This window comes from Macaca nemestrina, chromosome 12 (assembly GCF_043159975.1).
Source record: "Macaca nemestrina isolate mMacNem1 chromosome 12, mMacNem.hap1, whole genome shotgun sequence".
Lineage (NCBI taxonomy): Eukaryota > Metazoa > Chordata > Mammalia > Primates > Cercopithecidae > Macaca > Macaca nemestrina.
The window spans coordinates 89,970,518-89,996,360 of NC_092136.1; the positions used below are offsets into that span (position 1 = coordinate 89,970,518).

Genomic DNA, 25,843 nt, shown 5'->3' on the forward strand with positions numbered 1-25,843 from the left:
ATTCATACTTCCTGCCTTAATCTTACCCCTCTCTTTTTACTGTTCATGTCTTTAAAAACTAGTTTTCCAAATGAAACTCCTCTCATTTTCCTCATCACAATGCTGTCACCATCTTGGGTAGCTGATGTCTTTGATCCTTTCATTGGAATGTTCCATAAAAGCATCTTATCTAAAAGCAAGTTGAAAAGAAAATCTTTACTGAGAGAACCCTTTTTGGAGCAGGAATTTATGATTTGTGCTGTCCTAGAGAGATGATCCCTGTCCTTGATGTCAGGAATGATAAGAATTTGGTAGTTGATAAGGGAGAAGTTGACGTCTATGCCCCTTTGTACAAAGATAAATGCTTATCTGTGGGCATACTAAGACCCAGTAGACAAAGAAGACTTCTTTTTACTCTCCTGTGAACTGATTATTACAATTTTATTAATCCCTAGTGCGTGTTAGCACAAATAGTCAAGCCATATTGGTGATGTGAGGATAGGGTAGGGATGAGAGACAAGGCTGAGCTTGGAGGGAAGGGCAGCTGCTTGATGGAGCAAGAAATGGGGCAAAGTGCTGCTAAATAAGAGGAGGGCTATCAATTCTGACAGTGCATATAGCTGAGGTAAGACTGATCTAGCCGCGTGTGGTGGCACATGCCTATAGTTCCAACTGAGGCAGTAGGATCACCTGAGCCCAGGAGTGTAAGCCATAGAGAGACCCTGACTCAAAAAAAAAAAAAAAAAAAAAAAGGAAGAAAGGAAAGAAGAAGAAAGAAAGGGGGGGGGAGAGAGAACGGAAGAGAGAAAGAAAGAAAGAAGGAAGGAAGGAAGGAAGGAAGGAAGGAAGGAAGGAAGGAAGGAAAGAGAGAAAGAAAGAAAGAAAAAGAAAGAAAGAAAGAAAGAAAGAAAGAAAGAAAGAAAGAAAGAAAGAAAGAAAGAAAGAAAGAAAGAAAGAAAGAAGAAAGAAAGAAAGGGGGGGAGAGAGAGAACGGAAGAGAGAAAGAAAGAAGGAAGGAAGGAAGGAAAGAAGGAAAGAAGGAAAGAAGGAAGGAAGGAAAGAAAGAAAAAAAAAGAAAGAAAAAAAGAAAGAAAGAAAGAAAAAGAAAGAAAGAAAGAAGGAAAGAAAGAAAGAAAGAAAGAAAGAAAGAAAGAAAGAAAGAAAGAAAGAAAGAAAGAAGGAAAGAAAGAAAGAAAGAAAAAGAAAGACAGACAGACAGACCCGGATTGTCTAGGCCAATGGGACATGATTTCTGATTAGCACTACTATGGAGACAGTATGATTCAGAAAATGAAGACGATTTTACTGGGAATTCAATTCAAGCAGGATCTAGGAACCGGAACAGAATCTCTCTCAACCATTGCAAATTGGCAGGAGCAGAGTAGAGAGCAGAACCCAGTTAGCTGGCTAGAAATGAGCAGAACATCTCTGCAGCTGCCTCATGTTGGTGGGGAAGGGTGTGGAGTGCCAAGACTATTTCTAAGCTGTGGACCCTCTATGCAGTGATAAAGTATCATCTCATTCATGCTAAGCTAAGGGCAAGTGACCACTTCCCAGCCCTACCATTACTCTATGGAAGGGGGCGGATTCACCACTGTTACCTTCTACTTGAACGCTGATGAGGGCTTGTGTTATCAGTAAACACAACACATTCGTGCCTCTAAATAAGTGGGATGAGATTGAAACAGGGAAATTGTTCAAAAACATGTGCCAATAGCCAACATCTTTATTAAATCCTCCTAAATTTAATTGCCATTTTCTCAGAAAGGCCTTACCTGGAGACATATCTATCTATCATCCCCACATCTCTTTATAGCACTTTGATATTTTCTTTTGAACTGCTTATTATAATTTTATATTACAAAATTTGTTTGGTGTGTGTATCCCCAATTAGATTTCATTGTGAGGTCCCAGAGGGTAGAGACTATGTCTCCATTTCCGCATCTCTACTGAGGTCAGTGCTTGGTAAATATCCATAAAAACATTTTTAAGAATAGTGAAACAGAAGTTAGAATAACCAACTCTATCTAAAGGCCAGAGAAAATATCAGATGTTTATGTTCAGAAAGTTACCATTATCCCCATTTTCACAGGTGAGAAGACTAAGGTTCAAAGAGGGGAAGCAATATACCAAGTTATAATGCTTTCACAGTTACTTAAGTAGGGTCTGCCTTGGGTCTATTTTTGAGCAAATCAGGGTTATAAACAAACAAGCAAACAAAATATAGTCAATATGTGTAGTAGTCTAGATATAAAATAGATGAATTTGACTCCACAGTCCACAGTCCACAATGTTTTCACCACATGGCTCTGCTCTTCTTAGAGTGTCAAAAGACAAGGCAAGTATAAATTTGTAAATGTACATTTAATGAAAGGAATAAAAATATGACACTTGTGACATCATGTTGGTGCTCAACATGATGAGCACCACACACACACACACACACACACACACACACACAGAGGAGCTCTTAAAATTCCTAAGTAGAAATCTGAGGTTATATAGAGTTGTTTTTTTTTTTAATCCATAAAATTTTAACTTTGTTTAAACATAATAAGACTGTCTAAAAGAAGAGTCCTGGCACTAACCCCTGCTGCCCTACAAAACCAAGACTTACAGGTTAAGAAGCTGAGCTTGAAATTATGTCACCTCTATTGTTCTGAGACCTCTTTGTAGGTCTTCTTAGGCAAAAATAATTTACAAAAGCAAATGTTATATCTGAAGTTTTCTCCAGTGTCTTCCCACTAAAAGAAATCTAAGCTGCCAGACATTAAAATGGCGTTTGTAAAAATTTTAAGTTCTATTTAAAAGTTTACCAAAATAAGTAGGCAATTACACCTTAGGGATATGGCAAAATTACCAACACAGGTAGGCATCATGAATAAAAAATAATTTGGGCTAGATTTATTTCTTGCCATTTGCAAAAAGATAATTTTTCTATAAATAAACATATATACATGTGTACATATATGTACATACATATATGTACATACGTCATTAAAAGTAGAAGTTGATGACAAATAATATATAGTTTTATTTTGGCATAAATGTAGTTGCTTCTACCCCTAATTTCCAGTATTTGATTTCTCTTTCTAGATCCCCAGCCCTGATGATGGGTTTGAGAGTAAATCACTGTATGAAAGCTGGTTGGAAAAAGATCCTTCACCTGAAAGTAAAAATTTGCCTAGGTAAGTTACTGCTGTGCACCTTTTCTACTGTAGGATAAATTATAAATTCCGCTCTGCCTCTTGTTTCTCCAAACATGAAATTCTCAAGCGTTTCATCAATAATTTGAATCAGAAAGGATACTAAAGAATTCCTGGCTGAGCACGGTAGCTCATGCCTGTAATCCTAGCACTTTGGGAGGCCAAGTCTGGTGGATCACCTGAGGTCAGGTATTTGAGACCAGCCTGGCCAACATGGCAAAACCCTGTCTCTACTAAAAATACAAAATTAGCCGGGTGTGGTAGCAGGCGCTTGTAATCCCAGTCACTCAGAAGGCTGAGGCAGGAAAATTGCTTGAATCCGGGAGGAAGAGGTTGCAGTGAGCCAAGATCGTGCCATTGCATTCCAACCTGGGCAACAAGAGTGAAACTCCATCTCAAAAAAAAAAAAAAAAAAAATTTCTGTCTAGTTTTGTTTTGCTGATTAGCCAGCACGTGAAATCTTTCAGCCTGTATTAGAGCACAAATAGACCTAGTTTTGCAAATTTTTAGTTGAAATAGTTTCACTACATTATTAGCCATTAGTTAGCATTCTTGCATAAAATTTCATTTAGTTATATATTAGGTGTATTAATATATAACTTCAGATGATAATGATGAAATAAAAGACAAATGCTAGATTATTTGCTTGTACATTTATTAAGGAGCATTATCAATAAACACCAAATTGTGTCTTTACCTGTGATTTAGAATTTATATAAACATTATTTTATTTTGTACGTCTTCTCATTCATGCTACAGCAGCTTTCTTAAATTTATTTTATATCTATTTGTTTTTATTTTCTTTTTTCTAAACATTATGTAATAAAAAGTATATATTTGTTTTCTACTGCAATGCCATTTCTAATACAGACTGAGCATTCCTAACTCAAAAATATGAAATCTTAAGTGCTCCAAAATCCAAAACTTTTTTAGCACCAACATGATGTCCCAAGTGGAGAATTCCACACATTATAGTACTTAACACAAACTTTGTTTCATGCACAAAATTACTTAAAATATTATGTAAAATTAAGTTCAGCCTATGTATATAAGATATATATGAAATATAAATGAATTTTCTGTTTAGACTTGGGCCCCAACCCCAAGATATCTCATTGTATATATGTAAATATTCATAGTCTGAAAAAAATCTTAAGTCCAAAATACTTCTGGTCCTAAGCATTCCATGTGGGATACTCAACATGTACAAGCAAATAATAGTAACAGTTTATAGCTTTATTCCTCATTTCAAATTGGTCTTGTGAAAGTTTGAATGTGGGTCCATTATAAAAGTTTCACATGCCAATTCAATAAAAATAGTAAAATACAAAAATGATTTTTAAAATATTGAAGAGGTCAGTCTCAAAAACACATCTACTAATCTAATAGTTTGGAAATATATAGTTATGTTATTAATGCACATGCAATTTTATATTCTGTTTTCATGACTTACCATTATTTTACTAAAAATTTTTCATGTCTTACATCTTATTTATGCATATGAATATATATGTGAGGGACAGATCAACAGATAGAGGTTTCCTAATCATATGAAAAGAAATAAATTATAATTAGATTTATTTCTAAAATGAAACAAAGCACATTTAGATACTTCATGATTTTAAAAGTAGACTTTTGTGGCAATTTTCTTACTAGATGATAGTTCTCTGAGGGCAGGGCCCACGTCTTCGTTGTTTTGCCCTCTAAACAAAAATGTAAATGCTGAAAATATGATGGAGAGCATCATCACCAGATGCAGTCTTTAGTGGCACAGCCCAATTCTTGTTACAGGTTGGTGCAAAAGTATTTGCAGTTTTTGCCATTACTTTTAATTTTACAGCAATTTTCCTGCAGATTATGGGAAAATGTCTTGAGGGTGGTTGACCTTTTCTAAATTCTTGTAAATGTAACATATAATTCCTTGCTATTCTTGGGACAGGATTCCTTGTCCCATCTATTTAAACTTTGTATCATTTACCTATTTATGCGTGTGTGTGTGTGTGTGTGTGTGTGTGTGTATTGCATCTAGAATCAATAAGCTGGGATCTGGAAGTGACTTTGAAGCTTATTTTCAGAGACTTGGAATTGCTTCAGGCAGAGCCCGTTACACTAAGAATAAGGTAAGCCACTTTATCATTTTGAATATATAACATTTCATCTACAGTCCTTTAGCAAAGAATGTCACTGAGTTGTTTGGCACCCGACACCTGGTGGATATGGCCTGGGAAGAGTTCCCAGGGATAGAGATAGACTGCATGTCCCTTTCCAGATGAACAAGGAAGTAATTTGAGTAATTTTGTGAAAATTTCATTGTTAGGGTTAATCAAAGAAATGATAATTCACAGAGTAATGCCAGACACTTAGCTGGGTATCAGAACCAAGCAGTTCACATCCTTTTCCTGATATGTCAGAAAACTCTCATTCTCTAGACTAGTCTTGCAGGCTCTGATGTACTTTTCATGAGGAAGAATGCAGTTGAACATATTTTGGTCAAGAGGAGCATTAGGGTAAGATTCATTATGGTGGGTAGCTCCTCTTCATATTCCCACTTCTGCCTGTCACCTGAGTCAAGGGCTCTTGGTTGGGAAATACAGCAAGTTTCTCTTTTAACTCGATCCCCTTTTTTGCTCTGCACTGACTGGTTTGCACCTCTGTCACACAGATATCCTGATGATATGCAAGTACTTGGATATAACCAACATATATCATCTTTGCTCATCAATGCTATAAATTATTTCATAAACCAAATTGAAGATTACAGTAGCAGACACAGATTTGTCATAGATTTTAATCAATCTTCAAATCATAATTGCAATACACCTAAATTTTGCTTGCCCATTATATGTATATCACTTGCAAATCTGACTATTCAGAATACAATAAAGAACAAAGAAATAAAAGCAACTCCAGATTAACCCAAAATAGATAGATAAACTCAGAATACTAACATTCATTACACTTAATACATAAAAGATATGTTTTAACTCTTTTTCAAGGCCTGTTCACTTTTATACTCTGTCTTCTGTAATTGGATCAAAGTTATCTAGTTTCTAAGACCACTTTAGATTAGAAGCAGACAATTAGATAGAAGGAGAAGGACTGATATGGGGATTGCTTTTTCGTGATACTAAAAGCAGTAAGAATGATAGCCCTATAAAAAGATGGCAAATGGTAAAAACTAAAATTACAATAGGCAAACCGAAGAACTAAAAAGAATATTTATACAGGATACTACTATGTAATAATTCATATTCATAATGGTACCCTTAATTATGTAATAAAGTTTAAATGACATTTAGATATACACTGTTTGGGAAGGAAGGGAAGTTACTTTAATAAATCATCCTTAAGTTGTATACTTAGCTGGCCAGAACCTTTTTTTAACCAATCAATTGATAGATAACTTTGAACTATGCTGAGGTGCAATTTGAATATGTATTCCCTAATTTTAGTTATCGAAGATACAAGAAGAAGAATGTTCAAGGTGTAGCATTTTGAATAAAGTTTACATAAATTATAAAACAAATAATGAGAAAAAATTTAAAATCAGTGAATATTTGGCTATGGTGTTTTCATTATTAGCATTTTGCCTCATTGTGATAAAACTCAGGGTGTTATATGGTTGTATTTTTTCTTTTTCATTTTTCTTTTTTTTTTTGGATTTTTAGTAGAGAAAGGGTTTCTCAATGTTGCCCAGGCTGGTCTTGAACTCCTGAGCTCAGGTGATCCTCCTGCCTCGGCCTCCCAAAGTGCTAGGATTACAGGTGTGAGCCACCACACCTGGCTGGTTGTATTTTTTCTATAGTTATTTTTATGCTTACATAAAAATATTATAACATGAATATGTAATGTTTATTTATACTTGCCTCCCTCCACTTTTTTTTTCAGAGAACAGATAAGTACAGCAGCTACCCAGTGTACCACACAATTTATGAGACATTTGAATTGGTAGAGAAATTTTATGACCCCACATTTAAAAAACAACGTTGTGTGGCTCAATTACGAGGAGCACTGGTATATGAGCTTGTGGACTCTAAAATCATTCCTTTCAATATTCAAGACTATGCAGAAGCTTTGAAAAACTATGCAGCAAGTATCTATAATCTATCTAAGAAACATGACCAACAATTGAGAGACTATGGAGTATCATTTGGTAAGAAATAGTTGGGCAGATATTTTACAATCTTTAATTTGGAGCTTTAAAATATTATCTCCTATGATGATCAATGCATATTGTTTCATCCTAGAATACATATTTGCCTTACTTATTTTGACTTCTACACAAAAACTTTAAACAAACACTTATTAAAGAATCTGATTTAATCTGGCATGTATAGAATGAATCCATTATGGCTGAGTTATTACCACAAACATTGGGATGGTAAACATTTTTCCTATATTATGGCCTTTAAAAACATTTTTACTGGTCAGGCGCAGTGGTTCACGCCTGTAATCCCAGCACTTTGGGAGGCCAAGGCAGGAGGATCACGAGGTCAGGAGATTGAGACCATCCTGGCTAACATGGTGAAACCCCGTCTCTACCAAAAACACAAAAAATTAGCCGGGCGTGGTGGTGGGCGCCTGTAGTCCCAGCTACTCCGGAGGCGGAGGCAGGAGAATGGTGGGAACCCAGGAGGTGGAACTTGCAATGAGCCGAGATCATACCACTGCACTCCAGCCTGGGCGACAGAGGGAGACTCCGTCTCAAAAAAAAAAAAAAAAATTACTGTCATAGAAACAGTATTAGAAAAATGTAACATGATTTGTAAAAGATTGAGAAATAGAGAAAGCCACAAATTCTATTACATACATGTTTTTATTATCAACAATGTGATTATTACTGCATATATCTTTTAGTATTTGTCTATATGAAACTTTTTTTACATGGTTATAAGCATTCTTTTCTTTTATTAATGACTGTTTAGTGGTTGCTTTTCTGCACTGTGCATCTCCTATACAGCAAGGATGAATCATAATGTAGTGTATGTAGTAGCATTGAGGATTGAGTTTGGAAACGGTTTGCCTGGTTCAGATACTAGCTTTATCATTTCTTCATTGTGTGACCTTGGGAAAGTTACTTAACTTCTCTATGTGTTAGCTTTCATACAATGAAAATATAAAAAAGAATATATCAACATATCATGTTTCAGAGATCATTGTGGAGATTCAGTTTGATAGTATATAGAAGCTGTGGTGGGTGACGCTTACTGTTCATTAAATGTTACCTATTATTACTGTTTTATTACAACCATTGTCTTTTATTATTCTGGGGGCACATATTTTAGTATATACCCAAATTATCAAATATGCACTGAGTTTCTACTGTGTACTAAGTACTATGTTATTACCTAGGAGATATAAGTGTGGACAAGGCTCGGTCATAGTTCTAAGAAAGCTTAAAGTCTAACACGAGGAAGAAGGCAATATGTAGATAATAGGTTATTATGGGGATATGTAGAGAGTACTCTAAGAATGCAGAGAATGGGTATGGAATAGTAAGGACTTCTGAATATTACTATATAAAGGATTAGTAATCTTTATATAATATGATTATAGAAAGGATTAGCAATTACAGCAAGTCTAGAAAAAAATGGTCTAGAAAAAAAATGAAGCAAATAAAATGTGTTTATATCAATACAATTGGCGTAGCTCTGCAATGATGGGGGAAATAAGGGGAGATAAAACCAGAGAAATAAGCAGAGCCTACAGCAAAATGGACATTCGTAGTTCTGTGGCTATTCAGCAGCCAGTTGTCTTCCTAAATGCCCTGATTTCCTTTTGATGAATGATGTCTTATCAGTTTTTATAAGTCAGGGTCCAATTAAGAGACAGAAACTACACAGTTACAGTGGAAGGGCTCGCTTTATACAAGGTTAATTCCTCTACCTACTTGCTTTCTTAGAGGCCTGGTTTGATCTGTTAATGCCTTTCCCTGTCATATTTTCAAAAATCACCATTACTGTTGGTGACTATCCATTAGATTAATTCTTCTTATAGCTTTTCTATTTCAAAAACATTTCTTCTGCCAGATGTGCCCCACTTCCTTCACAATCAAAATTCTTCATTTAGTGCCAGGCAAAAACAGTTCCTGAGAAAATGTATTAGTGTAGGAATGAAGGTATGATTAATGAATGAATGGATAAATGAATACATAATCTACACTGTCTATGGTTTTTTTTTTACCTCTCACTAGCCAGTCCACTGTGCTGTCTTATGTCCTTTCTACTCTAGAAAAATTGCTCTTGTCAAAGTCCTCATTGACATGTGTCACTAATCCCAGGGACACGTTTCAGTTATCTGTCTTGACTTCTGTCCTGGATTTGAAATTTAAAATGCTGTCTTCAGCATTCTTTTCTCATAGTTTCTATTGCATCTATTATTACATTATTTGGTTTGAACATGGCTTAAAAACAATAATTAAAACTTAAGGAAAATCTAGGACCAAAAGACTAGGACTAAAATCTGGGACTAAAAAGGTTTTTAAAAATACTGAATATACTTATACCGAATGTACCACCTACTAGCTAAAGCATTTAGAGTTCAGGATTTCCATTAGGTCAGACCTAATAGAAATTAGGTAATAGAAATAGAAATAGAAATCCTTTCCATTAGGTGTTACCTAATAGAAATCCTGAGCTGTAAGTGCTTTATCTATAAAATGAGTATCGTTATCTCCTGATTTGCTTGTACCACAGGATTGATGCAAGCAACAAATCAATAATGTATGTTTAAAGTCCTGTGTAGCAAATATGGAAAATAATAAATACATTGTTGTAATAAAAATATAATATACAGTCACCCCTCTATATCGGTGAGTTCTGCATCCACATATTCAACCAACTGCAAGCCAAAAAGAATCAGAAAAATAAATCCACTAAGTTTCAAAAAAGCAAAACTTAAATTTGAATTTGTTGTGCTCTGAGCACTACATTGAATCCACATGAATGAAGTGATATATAGTCATTTTATTAGGCATTATAAGTAATCTAGAGATGATTTAAAGTATAGGGGAGGATGTATGTAGGTAACAGGCAAATACTATGCCATTTTATATAAGGGAGTTGCTTCCATGGAATACGGTATCAGCAGGGGATCCTGGAACCCAGGCCCCACTGATAGTGAGGTATGACAGTACTGAGAACCTAATTACTTTTCGTAGAAGTATTGTGAATTAAAAAAGAGTTTGACAAGACCAAATCTGATCCTCTTTCTCAGTATCTGGATATATGTTTGTCACAGGTTGCCTGTTGAACAAGATCTCAAATACACTACTTAAAAACAAAAATTGATATTTTTTTGCCCTGTAATAATTACAGAATCATACCTTAGCATAGCTGTATCCAGTGTCTAGCATATAGTTGTTGTCCCAATGAATGAATTAATGAATGAATGAATTCTGGGTTTGTAGTAAATTATGGGTTAAGGAGTTATTTGTGTCCTAGATTTTTGAAAGTTATTTTCTTTAAGAAAGAATTTTACCATTTTTTGTTTTCATACAATATTTCTTTGTTATATTCTACTAATTTTCATGGATCTGCAAGAAGACTCAGTACAAAAATGGCTTCGACATCTATGTGGTTATATCAATCTGGAACAGGGAGGGTGGGAAAGCGAACCTCTGAAATACGAGCTAATTTCTCTTCTGCTTTTCTATTTTTAAAAAAGACTCCTTATTTTCTGCCGTGAAAAACTTCTCAGAGGCTGCTTCAGATTTTCATAAACGACTTATACAAGTTGATCTTAACAAGTAAGTTTCAAATCCCTACTTAAAAAAAAAAAGCTATCTGGTTACTAGAATGAACTGTTTTCATTCATATTAGTTTGTAATATATTTTACAAGTCTTTTGTTCAGTACTCCTATGTACCTGTTTAGAAATTCTTTTTTCATTGATGAGGTTTTCTTTGCATTTTATTTAATTTATTGCCACTTTCAGATTGAAAATAGTTTCAAAGTATATTCAAAGTAAATACCATGTAACAAGCATAAATTTATCCACAAATGTGTCCATGTCACATTTGTTTTTTCAGATGTAATCAGAATAAACTTTGCCACTTCCCATATTGGAAGAAAGCTATAAGTAGTTTTAAGGGACCTCATTCTCCTTTGGATTGTAGGGGAGCCCAGGGAACTTATTCAGCTCCCCAAATGGATAGTCTGAGTGTGAAAAGGGATTCCCTATCCATTGCGTGCAGCTATCTCTTACCCTCCTGACAGACTTCTGAAACCTTCATTCACTCTTTGTTGTCCAGCCTTTATCTGCTCCTTTCTTCCGCAGTAGAACTGAATGACTTATCGGGAATAACTTGATAGCTCACTTTGTCTACCTTTCCAGGAGGCCTGGCTATCCTCCTAGAAAGAAGTATAGAATGTCTTTGAGTTCTTTTTGATTGGTGTGTGATCTAGAAATATGTAACAAACGATTTCCCATTAGGTCTCTCTGCTGACTGTAAATATTAGAAGGATGACCCTGCTATTGTTTGTGGCTCACCATGTAAAGTATTACTGTGTTAATATTCATTTTGTTAAAAATTGATCAATTTTAGAAATGTATTTTCCCAAGCCTTGTTTTTATTTAATATTATTTTGAAACACGATTCTGCGGTTTGGGTTATAATTATGTATATGTTCTTCTCAAAGTCCCATTGCAGTGAGAATGATGAATGACCAATTGATGCTCCTGGAAAGAGCATTCATCGATCCTCTTGGTTTACCAGGAAAGCGGTTCTATAGGTAAGGAAACAACAGGTGCCAAATACATCACTGTGACCAAAACCAGCATACCTAAAGTTGGCTTTAAACCAATGCCATTAGATGGGTGAAAGACAAATATGTATACTCTAGGGAATTTGGGTAAGATTGTACATCTGATAATAGTATAATACATATTAGAAAAACAAATTTCATATTGTTTATTGCTTTGCTGTAAGTGAAAATGGTAAAGGCTAGTTGAAAAAGAACTCGAACAAAATCTTCAAACTGTAGAATCTTAAAAGGAATTTTAGAGCTCATCTAGTTCAACCTTCTCATAAATCCTTTTTATAGAATCTCAGATAGTTATCCAGTCTCGGAATCTTTTAGTGATGAGAAGCTTACTACTGCATGAGGAAGCCCATTTCACTTTATGAAAGGTCTAATTATTAGAAAGTTTTCTCCATAAAGATTTAACATCTATTTTCCTCTTTGAGTTTGTTCTATTAAAGTCAAATAAGTCTAGCTCTATTTCCATATAATATTTTAGGTTTTGAGATGGTTCTCAACGATGGTTAGATTTCATTTTTCAGCTTTATGATGGTGCAAAGGCAATACACATTAAGTAGAAACCATACTTCAAGTACCCATAAACCACTCTGGTTTTCATATTCAGTGTAGTATTCAATAAATTACATGAGATATTCAACACTTCATTATAGAATAGGCTTTGCGTTAATTTTGCCCAACTGTAGGCTAATGTAAGTGTTCTGAGCACACTTAAGGTAGGCGAGGCCAAGCTATGATCTTTGGTAGGTTAGGTGTATTAAATGCATTTTTGACTTGTGATATTTTCAGTTTATGATGGTTTTATCAGAAAACAACTCGTTAAATGACGAAGCCTCGGTATTCTATTTTCCTTTCTGTATCTCTACATCATGTTCTCTTTCAGTATCTTGGTTGCATCCCTTTCGATGATCACTATTTTCTCAAGGGCCTTCTTAAACAGTGGTTCTCTGGTGGAAATTATAAAGGTCCTAGCATTCAAGGCCAGAAAATCTATATCGTATTTTCTATATTCTAGTTCACTTGCAGATGGGTGATTTAGAGCAAGTAACTTCTAGGGTTTTCCCATCCGAATTAAGATGATGATAATTGCTACTTTGCAAAGCTATTTATCATCAAATAATATGCAAAAAAGGTCTATATGTTACCTTTCCTATAAATGTTAATGATTAATATTAACATTTAGATAATTACAAGCACAGGCTTTTGGAACCCAGCTCTGCCACATACTTCATGTGACCTGGAAAAATTATTTCTCTAAGCCTCAGATCCCTCAGCTACTAAGTGGAGATTATAATTGCTTTTACCCAATAGGTCTGTAGATTTAAGGCATGTAGAAGATTTAGCTCAAGACGGATGCACTCAATAAATGGCAGCTATTTTTATAAATAATAAATAAGAACACAAATGTTTGTTTCTTCATTGATACAAATGAAATAGCAATGATCAATTATTTATAAGAATCAAACAAAAGCCAAAAGCAATATCTACAGTGTTTGTTAGTCCTCTCAGGTGTTATTATTCCCTTTATATATTTATTTTTTATTTATAAGAAAAAATCTATATTTTGTCATTATTTGAAAAACTCAGGCTCTATAGAAGCACATAGAATAAAAAGGACCAGTGCTTCTTCAGCATTCCCCCCTACTCCCTACACCCAGTTCTGTTATTCTCTTCAGAGAAACTCAACGTCAAGAGTTTGGTGTAAATTTTAATGCATTTATATACATGTTTATCTATGTAGTCAGCCCTCTGTATCTGTGAGTTCCACATCTGTGGATTCATCAACTGCAGATAGAATATATTTGAAAAAGAAAAAAGAATGGTTGTGTCTGTACTGATTTACAGACCTTTTTTGGGTCATCTGTTTACCTAAATATAGTAAACAACTATTCTATTTGCATAGCATTTACATTGTATTAGGTGCTGTAAACAATCTAGAGCTGATTTAAAGTATCTGGGAGGACTTGTATAGGTTATATGCAAATAATAAGCCATTTTATGTAAGGGACTTGAGCATCCTTAAATTCTGGTATCCAAGGGGGATCCTGGAACCAATCCCCCATAGATAGTGAGGAGTTACTGTATATAGTTCCATATACATTTACATATACATATTACATTTACATACTATATATTGCAAATATTTGCATAAAAATGCACACAATACACACATATAAACACATTTATATTTACATAAACATCTGTTTACATATATTTACACAAATTTACATAATCATTTATATTTACACGTATAAATATGTCAACCTGTTTATGTCTACATAAATAATGTATGGGACCACACATTATTTTATAATTTTATTTTTTTCCATAAGAATATATCTTAGGCTGGGCAAGGTGGCTCACACTTGTAATCCCAGCGCTTTGAGAGGCCGAGACAGGAGGACTGCTTGAAGCTGGGAGCTCAAGACCAGCCTGGGTAACACAGCGAGACCCTGTTTCTACAAAAAAGTTTTAAAAGTAGCTGGTGTGGTGGTGCATGCAATCCTAGCTGCTTGGGAGGGTAAGGCAGGGGGATTGCTTGAACACAGGAGTTCAATGTTACAGTGGAGCTAGGACCATGCCATTCACTCCAGCCTGGAGGATCTCTAAGACTTTTCAATTTTTTTTTAGAGAAAAGATTTGACTCTTGTGCAAATATGTATCTACCTCTTAGTTTCAGATTAGATTTTTCCACAATTATTTACTATTATGAAAAATACTGGCATTGTATGGATGTCCTTGTATCCTATTTGAACATTTGTTAATATTAACATATGTTAATATGACCCAGCCATCCCATTACTGGGTATATACCCAAAGGATTATAAATCATGCTGCTATAAAGACACATGCACACGTATGTTTATTGCGGCACTATTCACAATAGCAAAGACTTGGAATCAACCCAAATGTCCATCAGTGACAGACTGGATTAAGAAAATGTGGCACATATACACCATGGAATACTATGCAGCCATAAAAAAAGATGAGTTTGTGTCCTTTGTAGGGACATGGATGCAGCTGGAAACCATCATTCTCAGCAAACTATTGCAAGAACAGAAAACCAAACACTGCATGTTCTCACTCATAGGTGGGAACTGAACAATGAGATCACTTGGACTCGGGATGGGGAACATCACACACCGGGGCCTATCATGGGGAGGGGTGAGGGGGGAGGGATTGCATTGGGAGTTATACTTGATGTAAATGACGAGTTGATGGGTGCTAACGAGTTAATGGTGCAGCACACCAACATGGCACAAGTATACATATGTAACAAACCTGCACGTTATGCACATGTACCCTAGAACTTAAAGTATAATAATAATAATAATAATAAGAAGAAGAAGAAGAAGAAGAAGAAGAAGAAGAAGAAAAGAATAGCAGCAGAGAGGAGAACTTCTTGGGAACTTAACGTGACCAGTATCTGCATAACCAGTCAATGTGTGGGATAAATATGAATCCAACATCAAAAAAGGACTCTCAGCTGTGCACAGAGGCTCATGCCCGTAGGCCCAGCACTTTGGGAGGCCAAGGTGGAAGGATCACTTGAAGTCAGGAATTCCAGACCAACCTGGCCAACATGGTAAAATCCCATTTCTACTAAAAATACAAAAATATTAGCTGGGCGTGGTGGCACACACCTGTAATCCCAGCTACTTGGGAGGCTATGGCAACAGAACCACTTGACTGAACCCAGGAGGCAGAGGTTGCAGTGAGCCAAGATCATGCCACGGCACTCCAGCCTGGGTGACAGAGCGAGACTCTGTCTTAACAACAACAAAGACTCTCAATCATCTAACACATATTTCTATTAGCATGTGCCTGGGAGGCATTCTATTAGCATACAGCTGGGAGGACAAAAGAGGGCCACTTCCATGATATTCCACACATTTGACATATTTATCTAAAATGATCCTGGCCACAGTTCTGACGACTGTAACAAAATCACTTGTTCCCTTCCACTCGGAGTCATCCATTTATCTATGCTCTTCCTTATTGCAGAAAAAAAATGTATTTATTTCATGAGAAGTGATGTTTTAAACTTTTAAAAATGTTAAATTCCTTCATATCCATCCCCTCCAAGGAGAGAAGACTTACTATCTGTAAAATTAAAGAATAGCTTAAACTTATAATAATCAAATGCCTGTAGTACCAGCATCAATCAGTGAATTAAGGCTATGCAATATACAAAAACTCACCCTGGCTTGCCATCACATATCAGCTGGGGACAGGAGTACTAGGGTTATTTGGTAAATGGTGCTGACAAAATTATTTAAAATATTTGGTAAATAGTATTATATTGTTCCTTCTTTATTCCACAAGGTCAGTTACCTTTATCATATTAATTGGCAGACAAAATAATCACTTTCTTCTATTTCTTGCCAATATTTTCATGGCAATTACGTATCCTTAATAATTGTTAATTCCTCAAAACAAAAACAAAAACAAAAACAAAAAACTCTATAATCAGGACCTGGGATTTCAGGGTGAAAGGGTAAACACATTTTAAATTTTGATTAGGTTACTGCCAAACTGTCCTCCAAAGACTACCATATTTTTAAAGATGCATTTTGAACTATTAGCTCAATGTTAAGATTATATTCTAACGCTAATTCATATTATTATGTTTTAGTCTACTGCAGTAGTATGGAAGTAAGTTCTTAATGATTGTAAGGATTACTTTATGGATTGATATGACATATTGCATATGCACACTTTTCCCAATAACTGCTAAGATAAATGTAGCTGTAATAGCAATTTCAGATACCCAGAATTTTTCATTTGTCTTAAAGAATTTATTTCAAAATGACTTTTTCCTCATCAGGCAATGTAGATCAGGTTAAAAATGATCTTGTAAATCTTATAAACCTGAGTAAAAATTTTCAGTTTGTATAATGAATCAATGACATTTTTAAGCTCTGCTATTTCATGAACCTCAAGAATGGAGATATTACCAAATTTCTAGTGTAATAAAATTGTTCTACCATGTAGAATTGAGACTAAGAAAATTAGACGAATCTGATATATATGTGTATAGCCATTATATATATGTATGTACATTACATATGTATGTATTGCTAAAGGAAAACCTTAGCCAAATTATATTTAACAGACTTTAATTGAGCAAAGAATGATAGACTCAGAGAGACTCCAGTGCAGCCATGTGATGGATGCAGAGTTATAGACAGAAAAAGGAAAGTGACATACAGAAAATGGAAATGAGTGACAGAAACAGCTAGATTGGTTACAGTGCAGAATTTACCTTATTTGAACAGTTTGAACTGACCCCCTTTAACTGGCCAAAACTTGGTGACTGGCACAAGAGTAGACTCAGTCTGTTGACAACTCCATTTAGGTTATAGTTCACTATATACAGAGAAACCTTTAGACTGAACTTAAAATATTTAAGGAGGCAGCTTTAAGTTAAACAGTTGAGATTCAGTAATGAATAAATCAGAAAACACTGTACATATTTTAAAATAAAACGTTAATGTGAAATATATAAAACATTCATCTTAAAATTCAGAAGTATAACTAAATGTTTATTGAATAAAAAACATGTGTCTTAATCCATTCCTGCTGCTGTATCAAAATACCTGAGACTGGGTAATTTATAACAAACAGAAATTTATTCCTCACAGTTCTAGGGGCTGGGAAGTACAAGGTCAGTGTCAGCCAATTCAATGTTTGATGAGCACCTGTCCCATACATGGCATTTTTTTCAGGGTGTCCTCAGTTGGCAGAACAGATAGAAGGGCTAGTTAGCTTCCTTCATTCACTTTTATAAGGGCTCTAATCCCTTAATACTGTCACACTGGAAATTAAGTTTCAACATATAAATTTGGGGAATGAACACATTCAGACCATAGCAGCATGCTTGATAAATGTTGCAAACTTATTTATTTTTGAGTTGTGGGTCATATATCATAACTATCACAACAAAGGCAAGTAATGAATCCTTCCTTATCTACTATTCAGCTCATTTTCTTTATTCTATTACTGCTCTTGTTTTTTCCCTAATGAAAGTTCCACATAAATTAATTGCTCTGTGTGGTAAGCCTAACAATGGCCTCCCAAAGATGTCTATTTTCTAAACCCCAGAACCTCTGAATATGTTAGGTTACACGACAAAAAGGAACTAAGGTGGCAGATGGAATTTAAAGTTACTAATCAGCTGAATTAAAATAGGGATAGTATTCTGAAATATACTGGTGGTCCCAATGATGCAATCACAAGGGTCCTTAAAAGTCTTCTGCAAGAGGCAGGCAGGAGAGAAAGTTAGGGTGATGCCATTGCGAAAGACTCATTCTGAAATGCAGTTGCGGATTTTGATGGTGGAGGAATGTGGGAGGCCTCTAGAAGCTAGAAAAGCAAGGAAAAGGATTCTCCTCTAGTGCCTCCAGGAAGGAATGTGGCCCTGATCATACCTTGATTTTAGCTCAGGGAGATTCATGTCACACTAACTGTAAAATAATGTTTTTTTAAGCCACTAAGTTTGTGGTAATTTGCACAGCAGCAATATAAAATAAACATACTCTGTAATGGAATCTAAAAAGGAATAAATAAAGCTTACTTTCTTGCAAACATCAAGTGAAATACTGTAAAAGTCTTTAAAAACTGCAAAGCATTTGATTATGAAATTCTAAGAACATTTGTGGCCGGGCATGGTGGCTCATGCCTGTAATCCCAGCGCTTTGGGACGCTGAGGCGAGTGGATTACCTGAGGTCAGGAGTTCAAGACCAGCCTGGCCAACATAGTCTCTACTAAAAATACAAAATTTAGCCAAGTGTGGTGGCAGGCACCTGTAATTCCAGCTACTTGGGAGGCTGAGGCAGGAGAACTGCTTGAGCCCGGGAGTTGGAGGTTGCAGTGAGCCGAGATCGTGCCACTGCACTCCAGCCTGGCCGACAGAGCGAGACTCTGTCTCCAAAAAAAAAGAAAAAAAAGAAAAAAAAAAAATTTGCATTATCATAACCCATCAGTGAATACTATGTACTGAGGGAAAGGTTGAGGAAAAAAGAAAGACTATGAAGTGTTGACTGTATTCTCTAGTCTGCTACAGTAGTTCTTGATGCCTCTTTAAAATTCAGAAATGTTCATTGTGGAGGGTAATTAAATCATCATATACTTGAAACCTTGCAAACTAGACCAGAGTTTGAATTCTCAGGGGTCTAGAATAGCTATTTGAGTCCACCATTTCATAAAAGGTATTTGAGCTGCTTAAGCATTACCAATTGGTCATTTCTTTTAGCTTGCTGCCTGCTTCTCATCTGAGAAAATTATGGAAAGGATTTAGCTTCAGAATAATAGTTAATATTTACTGAACACTTATTAAATGTCAAGCTATGCTTTTCATCCAACATTTGATTCTCACAACAATCCTTTTAGGACAGTACTTTTATCACCACCATTTTTAAGATAACAGGCACAAGGAGGTTAAATAACCAGTGCAAAGCCACAAGGCTGATAGCTGATAGTATTATGATTTTTAAAAAACAAGCAGTCTCACTCTACAACCCGCTCAGATACTACTCTATGCAGTCTATATTATTTCAATTATTTTACACATCTGGGACAAGTTTAGACAACTTAGGCAATTTGCCAAAGGTCACTGAGATATTAAATGCCAGATCAATGATTCAAAGGTTATTCGCTTCCATCATCGTTTTTTTTTTTTTTTTTTTTTTTTTTTTTTTTTGCTATACTCTTGCTTTACAATTCTCCAGAAGAGGGTAAGTATACTAAGGAATATCTATGACTTGCATCTCTAATTTCTTGACTCATATACCCGTCAGGATACCAATGCTTATAAACAACTTGGCACATATACTGATTTTAATTAAAAATAAGATCCATCTGAGGCCATATTAAGATTTAAAAGCCAAGATAATAAATCCTGATGTACTCTGGTAAACCTGAATGAGTGTTATGGATTTATCATTAATACTGACTTATATGGAGGTCTACATTACTTCACACAGATTTACTCTAGAATAAGCTCTGGGGTTTGACTGTTGGACCTAATTCCTGATGTGAGTATTTAATAAAATATATCGCTTTCTGGAAAGCAAAATGCTACATACTTATTGCGGAAAGACGCTTGATCCCTTGAGCTACTTACGTTGAAAGAGAAAAGCAATTATACAACTTTCTTTCTAGATCAAAAGTTGAGTGTCTTACTTTTGTGGAATGGACTTCATTATCCTTGCCATTTGTGACATTTTGAAATACAGGCTTCTATAAATACTTGCTTTTTAATGTCTAAAAAGTATTGGGAACAACTGTCATTCTTGTTTATTTTTAAAAGGCAACACGAAAATAAACTATCTTTCTCAATCTCCTCTTGTTAAAAACATCCATAAACTTACATGTTATCACTATGTTTGTGGACGCTCACGGGCCGCTTAACGATTATTCTGCACAACCTACAAGAAACTACTTTCTTCCGTCTGTTTTGGGTTTGCAACATGGTATGTGATTTCTGAGATATGTCTTAGCGAATGCATATTGTTAGCTCCTTTCCTGGCTTAAAATTATGATTTGCATAAGTATCTCAAATCAATTATAGGAACATCTTATAGGAACAAAAGTGAATGTCACAAGGAAACATAATGTGGACTAAACAAAAAGCATCTAAAATGTACGTATACACTTTAGTTTAATTTGCCTTGTTTTCTTCCTTTTAGGCACATCATATTTGCTCCAAGTAGCCACAACAAATATGCTGGAGAATCATTTCCTGGAATCTATGATGCTATCTTTGATATTGAAAATAAAGCCGACTCTCGTTTGGCCTGGAAAGAAGTAAAGAAACATATTTCTATTGCAGCTTTTACAATTCAAGCAGCAGCAGGAACTCTGAAAGAAGTGTTATAGGAAGGTCTCAAGTGGCTAGCCATTAAAGGTGTTGCTGAAAGTCTAAGGATAAAAATTCACCCTTCTGATAACTTACGAAGCCAGGGTGTTCTAAAATCTTTTCATGTCATGTTTTGATTATAGGCTTTGGTCTTTTCATCTGCAGAGCGTTTTTTTTTTGCTCTTTAAACGTTAATTATATTAGCAAAGTGTTAATCTAATGAAATAAAAAAACTCCTGTGTGGCAAAAAGTAAAAGAAAAGTCCCTAAATTATAGCAAGGAACGTGAATTCTCAGACATTGCAGATGTGGGAATGTAAAATGGTTAAACCACTTTTGAAAACAGTTTGGCAGTTTCCTATAAAGTTAAACATATACTTTTACTTTAGGACTCCAGAATTCCACTTCTAGGTATTTATTCAAGAGAAGGAAAAACCATGATCACAGCAATACTTGTATGCATGTTCACTGACAACCCAAATGTCCATCAACAGATGAATGGATAAACTGTGGTATATCCACACGACTACTTACTACTCAGCAATAAAAATGAACTTTCAATAAATGCAATATTATTGGCAGACATTGTTGAAAGAAAAAAGCCAGACAAAAGCTACATAGAATATGCTTCTATTGAGATGAAGTGGCAAACTAACCTGTAGTGTTAGAAATTACATTAGTGATTGCCTGGGCAAGTGGCAGGTTGGGGAGGATGGCTGCAGAGAAGTATGAGGAAACTTTCTCCAATAGATGAGAATTTTCTGTATCTTGATCTGAGTGGTAAATTGTAAACTTAAAATGTATATATAATTTATTGTAGGAGAATTAAGCCTCGATAACTGTGATTACAAAAAACACAAAAAACAAGTCTGGCAAGGAAACCAGAATCATATACCTTCTCTTGTGAAATCACCATGAAGTGTGAATGGTCAGGAAAAAGCCAGTAATATTCAGAAATTTAATACTTTCAGCTCTACTGAATAAACATGTAAGTCTGATGGGTGATGAAAATAGCTACTACAATCTTCACACTGTAACTCCTGTAAAGAATGTATGTCAGAATCTGCAAACCTTTATGCAGATCCCAACGACTCAATTACATGTTAAACTATGATTAAAGCTTCAATAAACTTGGTTGTTCATCTACTTCACCAAAACGAGTTAAGAATTAAAAATTAGAAGAGCCTTCATAGGCAGGCACAATAACTAAAATAAGAAATGATAGCTCAAAGCTTAACTACAAGGAAAAACTGTTACCCTTGCTCCCAGGCCAACAATACAGTTTAACTTAAAACAGTGGGGGCATTTAGTTTAGGGGCATTTTCTATACATCTCAGTATTACTAGAGGTATTTCACTGATCCCCTACAATAAAATAAGTTGCAAGTATAGCAATGGTTCTGTCATCAAGGTAACTTTTAAATACGTTCCATTCCTTCTGCTTAAAGAGGCAATAAGGCGTGTTATTTATGAAGTATAAATAAATATACACAATTAAGACTTTTGTAAAAGTTTTTCTCAAATCTAGGGAGTTAACTTCACTACCATGCTACAGTACCAAAGTATACCACTTTAACTTTTGCTTTGAAGCATTGTGTGGTAGAAAAAATACTGCATTAAGACCCATGAATCATACTATCTACTACCCAACTGAGTAGATCACTACATATCTCTGGGCATCAGTTCTCTCCAATTCTATCATTTCTAAAGGAGACAAAGCACAAATGTTTGGAAATCTCTTGGGTGTTCTTCCTACTGGTCGTTTTCCTGAAGACAGATGCAAGCTGCCAAAACAGCATACGTGGTTTGAAATATGAGTTTGGGGTAAAATAGCAATCATTGCGATTTAATTTTTCCTTTAATTTTTAAGTTTTGTTTTTATAATTTTTAATCAATATCTGATTGTTAGCAACAGAACAAGTGATTGTGTGGCAAGCACTATAATCAATTCAGGACACTGAACATAGAATATGTGTTATCACATGTTAAATAGGGTATATGTTTGGACTTTTTTAAAAAAAATTTCCCCCTAGGCATTTGAGATCAGCTGAATTAAGCAGCTAATCATTATTCCCCTTTCATCTCATTCCTTGGTCCAAGTCCTGAGAGAGATACTATCTCTCTTAAGGATACTTAGGAAATAATGACAAGGAAATATTTTGCTTGTCATAGTATATTGCCTGTTTTAAGACCTACTTTTAAAATCAAATAAGCCATAAATTATTATTATGCCATACTTTTAATCATTTAACCTAAATGTTTAATCAAAAGTTGTCTAATATAAAAACTAGTAAGCAAAAAGCATGTGAAATGCATGTATATACTTTAACCAAGAAATTCTAAAAATTGGTTTCTATAGAGAAAACTGGACAGAATGACAATGTATGTGACACAACAGTGTTTACTACAGCATTTTTATCATAGTAAAAAGTAGTAAAAAAAGGTCACAAGCTAAATATCAATGGAGGATTGATTATAGTATAAAAATGAACATAAAATGATTATATATACATTTTTCATGTATATGGTAAGTTGTCCATGACTTAACACTGGTTTAAAAAAGTGATAAAACTAAATATATGAATACCAAAATATCAACAGTGCTTGCATTTCGGTGGTAGACTTTTATGTGACTTGTACTGTGTACTGAATTGCTAAAATTTTTTACATCAGAGTATATTCCCTTTTATAAGGGGTAAAATAATAAAAACTACTGTTTTCATTTTGAACAGACAAAAGTACAGGGTTCTGGGATTCAATACAGTTCACAAATAGTAATCCTATTTTATACCCTTGAAATGTATTATTCTGAGGATACAAATAACACTCATTTATATATGCACACATGAGCCATCTTAATATTTCCATTTAGTGCAGAATTTCAAAAATATCAATCGATCCTTGAAAGTACAGAAATGAATTTAGGGTAAAATAGTAACCTTTGAAATAATTACGGTACTGTATTAGATTTGTCTTTTTCTTGTAATTGCTTTTTAACTTTATGGACTCATTGATCTTTTTTCTCTTTTTAATAACTTTTATTCATCTACTTTTTCCAATTCCCAATGTGATTAAATTCAGAAGAACAGTATCTTTCAAGTAAATGATGCAAAACTTCCTTTTACATCATCTCACTTCCTTTCCCCCTTCGTATCACAATTATACAATCCTAGCCAGAATGATCTACCTAAATGTCATCATGCTATGTGCTGTGAAAAAATCCTTCAATGGGGACCTCCATTACCGAAATGATGTGGTAGTACTGGCAATGGCTCCCAGGTTCAATAACTAGGAAAAAATGGATCAAATGCAAAATACACTAGAGATATCAAAGAGCTGTGGAAGCACTTAAGACTAGATGTACTAAAAGTCTTTGAGTCTAGCTAGCTAGCTGAGACTACCAACTGTTTTTTTTCCTGGGAGCATTTGCCAATTCTAGGCATGGACTAAAGATCAGGCTTGGTGTGGACTAAAGCACTTTACTGGTGAAAATCAGCAGGACTTTTACTGACTGCATGATCTATCATGATATACTAGAATCTAGAGGAGCCCCAAACCCAATGCTGAGTGAGACTAGAGCTTAGGGATTAGGCAAGTAAGTTTTCTGAACAGGCCAATACCACCTCTCAACGCCAGGCTTCTTCATATCCTATTCTTTCTCCCTTCCCCTCTCTTTTATTTATCTGGCCACCTCCTGTCCTTTTTTTCCTCCTCAGGACTCTACTATTTATCCTTCACGAAATCCAACCATAAAAATCTACCAAATATGCACCACAGATACTTTCTACAGGCTTATCTTTGGCATAATTTTTATTTAACCACCTCTTATTTTCCTTGTTGTATCCTTTCTTGGAAGCGGAGTCTGTTTAATTATCTCCAGCACACAGGAAGTGACCTGGGTGCTGAATAAAACAAAATAATTAAGCAACAGAATTGCTATAATATTAAAGACGCTTACAAACTTTTATCTTATTTTCAATAAAATCTACACATTTTACACCTATCAACTCAGAACAGTTCATTGGGAGGGGAAAAACTACTAAAAAGTCTAACTTCAAATGAACTCAGAATTTCCTGCTAAATCATAAATATGAAAAGCAGACCATCCATGTACGCTAGAGGATCTCTTTCGGAGAAGTGTCCTACAATTTATAACATTATACAAGTGGTTAAATCCATTAAAACTTCAAAAACTTTTAGATTGTCTTTCTCCTGTAATGTGATGGGGTATCTTCCCTAACTTGCTAAAACTGAGAACCCAGCTAGCTTTACATAATTGAAATGAGTGAATTTGTTTCTAATACACTAATACTTGATTTTAATGAATACTCTCACACCCACAAAGTGTCTTATGTTAGCTGCCTTCGTTTGTGGCCTTTTAATAATCCACATCTAAGAATACCGAGATGCAAAAATTGCTCAGAGTCCAGATGATAGTAAGGGTAAGGTTATTTCTAGGGACGAGCATTTAGAACTGCCTGCCTGCAAGGGACAAATTTACTGCCATGGGCCTTTTACTTTGACTCAGTCCTGCAGCTCCAGAATCCATAACCAATTTCTGTCAACTGCCCATTGGACCTTTAGAGGTTCTTAGTAAGAAAATCAATGGCTCAACTGACTATTGAAAGCACGTTATCTTCTCATAGTAATTTAGTCATTTAACTAATATTACGAAATAAAGGAATAAGCACTAATAATAAGCAAATGGCCGTTTAGATTCTGGGTTTTGTGTGGTGACTTAGGTATCTTCAGCGTCATGCTTAACAGTGTAAGGACTCCGGAATCAATTTCTAATTTTTAAATTAAATTTCACCATTTGCTATCGATGTAACCCCGGAGGCAAGTTATGCACCTTTCCTTTGCCTATATTTCTCCATCTGTAAAATACAGGTTATATTGTAAATAATCATGGTGATGTTCTGAAGAGAAAAGCTATCATAAGCGCTTAGCAAAGTGTTTGGCACATTCTAATTATGCAACAATAACAAAAATAGCTATCACTATATCCACAGCTTCAAGTTACCTCTTATAACTAATGCTT

The 25,843-nt window shown here is 35.0% G+C and overlaps 1 protein-coding gene across 7 annotated transcripts in view; it reads left to right on the forward strand.

The window, feature by feature from the left end:
* The window catches only part of LOC105484369 (N-acetylated alpha-linked acidic dipeptidase 2), a 58,678-nt gene extending 36,744 nt beyond the window's left edge, over window positions 1-21,934 (forward strand). For 2 of the 7 annotated variants that reach the window (XM_071075439.1, XM_011745903.3), the window contains 6 exons: window positions 3,076-3,167; window positions 5,215-5,305; window positions 7,074-7,338; window positions 10,851-10,932; window positions 11,824-11,916; window positions 20,635-21,934. In XM_071075439.1, the coding sequence (XP_070931540.1) occupies window positions 3,076-3,167; window positions 5,215-5,305; window positions 7,074-7,338; window positions 10,851-10,932; window positions 11,824-11,916; window positions 20,635-20,824 (813 nt within the window). In that variant the 3' untranslated portion in view covers window positions 20,825-21,934. Of the gene's footprint in view, window positions 1-3,075; window positions 3,168-5,214; window positions 5,306-7,073; window positions 7,339-10,850; window positions 10,933-11,823; window positions 11,917-14,276; window positions 15,021-20,255 lie in introns of those variants that run through there. The other 5 variants (XM_071075440.1, XM_071075441.1, XR_011610980.1 and 2 more) reach the window with 5 other exon arrangements.
* The last annotated feature ends 3,909 nt before the right edge of the window (window positions 21,935-25,843 follow it).